Raw genomic sequence first — 5,372 nt, 5'->3', positions numbered from 1 at the left:
ACTTAACAATAAGTACACTTCGTGAAAACTAAAAAATCAGATAACGCTGTGTTCCGGTTTTTACGAAGTGACGCTAACCATGTGTATTAGACTGAGAGCAGGATAGGGTTTAATCAAAATTTTGGAAACAAATCACCTGATTGTCTTAAAGCATAGTTTCATCGACCCTGATCACATAATGGCCAGTCTTAAGTTTCGCTAGATCAGACAAAGGCACATTGGCGCCATGCCAAATGTGGCCAATTTTGCATTTAATCAAAATTTTGAGAACAAGAACAAAACCAGTATCATTTGATAGTTTGGAACTTGTAGATTATGGAAATATAATGTACATCATTGGCTTTTGCTGTAATTTTCAGAAATGAACTTTTTGAGGGGTTAGTATAATAGATCAAATATTGTAACACTGACATTTTTGAAGTTTTGTGTTCGAAAAGGTTGGAAAAACCAAGAAAAACAAAAAATGTTCAAGTAGTCTGGTTCCCTGACTCCACAATATATAAAATGGATCAATGTATAGATGATGGAAAATTGTGAGGCGTAGGAACTAGTCTAGCTGGCCTGCACCCGTTCATGAACATGTAGCCAATAGCAAACAAAATTTGGACTAGAAAAATGGTCCATTTTGAGCAGTAGTTGAAAAATAGTTAGGTTTTTCCAACGCTGGTCGGCCGACCACCGCTGGAAATGTATACAAAAATACCATTTTCTTGAAAATGAATTCACACCAGGTGCCATAATTTTACAATATGCTTGAGACTGTCATTAACCAACATCCTAGTAAGGTATTTCGTAAAAACTTGGTAGTTTTATTTTCCATGTTTGCAAATGTTGTATGTTCCCTTTAAGAGCGATTTTAGATCAAACCAATTAACTTAAGAGCGGCCCGAAAAGCGCGGAGGGTGGGCGTGGCCGTCACCCCCTCTTTTTCCTTTTCGCTGATACCGTTGCAACTCAACTGTAGAGGAGAAAATGAAAGCAGTTTGTATTGATGCCTTGGCACTTGTGGAACATGAATATATTACTGAAGAGGGCTTTTAGGTCAGATTAATTACCTTAAGACCGGCAGGAAAAGCCAGGTAGAGGCGGGGCCTCAACCCCCTCCATGTACATTTTGGCTCCTATCGTCGCAAAGCATTTCTTAAATCCTGCCAAGCTTCTTTGACAGTTCCTCAGATGCCTTACGGTTATTTTGACACAAGGTTTATGAAAATGTGGCATACCTTCATCACAAAATGTCCAAATGTTAACTTTTCCCATTGAAAAGTACATGTATCTGAAAGCATGCATTCGAGTGCCGACTAACAGATCGAATAGAAGCTGTGCAAATGTACTTCAAATTAAAATTGGGAAAATGAAACAATTTTTATTGATGCCTTGGCACTTGTGGAACATGAAAATATAACTTAAGAGGCCGAAACCCCCCAGCATTTACATTTTAGCTCCTATCGTCGCAATGCAATTTTTCAATTCTACCAAGTTTCTTTGATAGTTGTTCTGATGTCTTGCAGTTATTTTGACACCATGTTTATGGCAATAGGGCATATCTTCGTCACAAAATGTCTAAATATTAAAACAGGTGTAGGCCTAAATGCTAACTTTTCCATTACATTGAGCATGTATAATGTCCATCAGAGGGCGCATGCATATGAGAGTGCCGACTTTTACTGACCACTATAACAAAATGTATTAACAGGTCGGATAGAAACTTCACAAATGTACTACACATATTCTGGTGTCCATTAAAATAATGACCGATGTGGGAAGAGCATATCAGAACTCCATTGCCCTCAGCTGGGACAGGTCAATTACTTTGTACACCATAAGTAACTTCTCGCTATTAATATAATTTTTATTCTTCAAAACGCAAAATGTTTCTTGGACCAAGCCACAACTATAAAGTGAAAAAACGGCATTGCAACTATCATTCTACCTTCATGTTATAATGTCCCATAAAAAAAAACACTCGAATCGGGTTTGTTTGTTTTTTAAGTGGGAGCAGTATTCAAAATCATGTATAATGTATTGCTGAGTAGAAGAATTGGCCTTCAAAATGATTTTAGTTGGTTTCATAGGGATGTGGTGTTCAAAAGATACAGCTTCAATCACAATACGGAACTTGAAAAACCACTTGAATGGGCCACTTTTTTTATTGATCAAGTTTATAAATCAAAGCCAGTAAAATAAGTCACACGTTACTCTTGAACAAAAGAAATACATCTTGTGTGTGTTTGTCTAACTGCGCTTTCTCACTTTCAAGGAAAGTGGCCCAATACGATTCTTAACCCATGAGTTCGATTAAGCATAGCGCTTGTCTTCATGCATCGATTTGAATGAAATACAGTTTGTAAAGTGGTTATCTGACTTTAAGAGGTAATTATGTTCATATTCCAAAACTAACATGCAGTATACCTTTATTAATTGATTTTCGACAGTTAGATTTGTTGTGGGGCAACCTTTATTTTGGAATCTACAACCAAATTCAACGATAATCTCCTTGTGCGTCTTGGAGATTGTGTGTGTCAGAAAGATTCTCCTGTTAATTCAGAGAGGAACATCACAATGTCGAGTCGTCCCAAATTGTCAGCGTTAATGGCACACTGTATATATGCGTCAATCCGATGTTAGCATATCGTGTTTAGTTTCGGCAGGTAGTTGTTAAATCACAAGAGAGCTTCTTGCTAACATACGTTGTAAAATTTAACTGAGTTTTTATCAGCCACCAGAAGGTCTCCGCTTTGCGTGAATGCCAAGCCCCGGGGAAAGTCAAGTCCGCGAGCCACCCGCCCAATGAATACCCCCTCGGGTGAATAATGGTGCACCTCACCGCCTTCATCATTTACGAGACAAACAGAAACATAGATGTCCCCAGCTTCATCGCAGCACACGCGCAAGGGTCGTACAGGTTCACCGTCAAGTGAAGTGCTGACATTGAACACCTCATCTCCCGTATAAGTAGTGCACATCAACTTGGCCTCCTGGTAGTTTGTGAAGATCAAGCGTTCCCTGATCCCTGTGGCCAAACCACCACCGACCATGTCATTTGGAATGGTTGTAATCAAGGACCCATCCAGATGGTGGAGAGATATCAGCCTTCTCCCTCTGTCTGCCACTGCTATCCGATTCTCCTTGTCCATAACGATACCAGTAAGATCAATCTCTGTATCAACGTCTTCCTTGTTTTGTGATGGTGCGAACCGGTGCGTGAATTTTAGACTAGAGTCAAACACATTTACATGATTTTCATCAGTGACCAGAACTAAGTCGTCAGAGGTCACAGCAACGTCCCAGGGGTCATTCAACTTGTCCCGACCAACACTAGATTTATACTCTCCAGCAGAAGTAAAAATCATCAACTGCCGTTTGGTTATGTCTGTCACGGCAATGTCACCATTGCTTCGACACGCGACGCCTGCGGCACACTGAAATTCTCCAACTTCCGGCCCCCACTTACCAAACTCTTTTTTCAACTGCCACTTTTCCTCCTGAAGTACTTCCCCGAGGGTTGTATCTGCCACGACATCTTGCCATTTGACCCCGATGAATGAGAGCTCATGCTGTACATGCTCCAATTTGAGCTCCCTCTGGAAGTCAAGGTTATGCATCACCTTCGGTTTGAGGTCCAAAAGCTCAAAGTCGTCAGCTTGCCGCATCAATTCCTTGACGGTCGCTACTACTTGCTCGGCCCGCTCCATCTTGTCACGGTTGCTTTTCAGCACTTCCCCGAACTTCCCATCTCGTTCTTCTCCGATTTGTGTTACTTCGTCTCTCAGAAGGCGAGATTTATTCCTGATTTTTGCAATCTCTTCTTCCTCTTTGGCGTTAATGTCTTTACAAGCCCGAGATACTATGCTTCTCAACCTGTTCCTGGTATGCGTCAGTAAATCGTCGGCGACTTTAAATTCCTCTCTTCTCTGTTCGAACTTTTGCAGAATCTCGCCGACATCCTGACGGAGCGATCGTATGGCATCGGCAACTTCTCGGAATTCATGCTCCGCTGTTCGATGATCGAACGCAGCACATTTTGCACACGCCAACATCTTGCATGTTTCGCAATAAATGCAGAGTTCCTGGTTAGTGTGCTTGTTACATTGCGGGTTATCTTTCTTCCTAGATTCCGCAGGATGTACCGCTACTCTAGTTTGATCAAAGTTGACGATCCGATGTCTCCTATTGCATTTTGTCTTTCGATGCATATTCAGACATTTCGGGCAGATGTTTCCGTCACAGTCTAAGCATCTTGAGACGGATTCTATGCCATCGTCGCATTCTGCACACGTACGAGTATCCGCTGGTGCGTCTCCTATTAACCGCTCCTGCTTGTTGAATTCATCGACGAGGGAACTCAGGAAAAAGCAGTTGGGTAGATCCTGCAATCCGGTGTCTGGTACTGCAGTCCCCCGTCTGCAAACCGGGCAGGTAATCTCGTCTGCCTTGGGTTGCTGTCCGCTGATGAGCTTGTCTAGACAGTTTAAACAAAAGCTGTGCAGGCAGTCCAGTATCTTGGGATCGGTGAAACGACAGCAACAAATTGGGCATTCGAGGTGTCCCCGACTGATCGTACCCAGCACAGATTTGGCTGCAGCTTCCGCCATTATCTAAAAACATAAGAGTAAATAAAATCACAAATTATCGTCGTCATAAGACGATACTTATTCCAATTGGTCTCTTGAATGCAGGATGGGTTAAAAAACATACTTGCAATAGATCAGTAATCGATATTTCAGAAGCGTACAGTCCCTATATTTTATGTTAGAACGGGAATCAATATTTTTATGCAGTAATCTGTCTAGTCGGTAAAACCCTACTTTCAGCGGTACATGGTTATGGACATCCATGTTAAATCTTGTTGCGCTTTTAGCTAGTATATGCATCTATAAATTAAAAAATGGCTGAAATTCTTAATGAAAACACATCACTGAAGTGAATTGAAAATGTAAACTCCTATACAATCTTTGACACTTACCTTTGATGTGCTTGGGAAACCGTACCGGTAGATCAATTTCAACACATTTGAAGATCATTTGATGGTCTCATATACTAGAAAGGGCGTGACCAAGATGTAGCCGTTTGTAAACAGACTTCCCTGGACCAATGGAACTGGTTCTCCGTGTACTGTGCAATGTATACAACTGTTATTGCTCACTGTTAGTTACAAACAAAATGCTATTTATGTGGCACAATACAAATCGAGAGGTTCAAAGTCAACTCGATCATGCATTGAACTCGTGCCTAGGGTCACATTTTGTTCTCTACCGCGGCTTCACACCTGGTATGATAACACGACTTACAATTGGTGTTACTCTGAAATGGTCTTTGTATCAGTTGGTCTGGATTTGGATTGGGTTTAAGTGTTGTAGTCATCGAATTAT

General features: G+C 41.3%; 1 protein-coding gene across 1 annotated transcript; it reads right to left on the bottom strand.

Annotated features, from left to right (window-relative positions):
* Window positions 1-2,681: 2,681 nt before the first annotated feature.
* Window positions 2,682-4,595, bottom strand: LOC119725459 (E3 ubiquitin-protein ligase TRIM56-like). The gene has a single exon (XM_038196867.1). It carries the CDS (start codon window positions 4,593-4,595, stop codon window positions 2,682-2,684), a length of 1,914 nt encoding a protein of 637 aa, XP_038052795.1.
* Window positions 4,596-5,372: the final 777 nt, after the last annotated feature.

This window comes from Patiria miniata, unplaced genomic scaffold, assembly GCF_015706575.1.
Source record: "Patiria miniata isolate m_02_andy unplaced genomic scaffold, ASM1570657v1 HiC_scaffold_19, whole genome shotgun sequence".
Classification (NCBI taxonomy): Eukaryota; Metazoa; Echinodermata; class Asteroidea; order Valvatida; family Asterinidae; genus Patiria; species Patiria miniata.
The sequence above is the reverse complement of the archived record's forward strand: the minus strand, read 5'-3'. Positions and strand labels throughout refer to the sequence as shown.

Excerpts from the sequence above, each read along its gene's own strand:
- LOC119725459 (XM_038196867.1), bottom strand. The coding sequence starts at position 4,595 with ATGGCGGAAGCTGCAGCCAAATCTGTGCTGGGTACGATCAGTCGGGGA.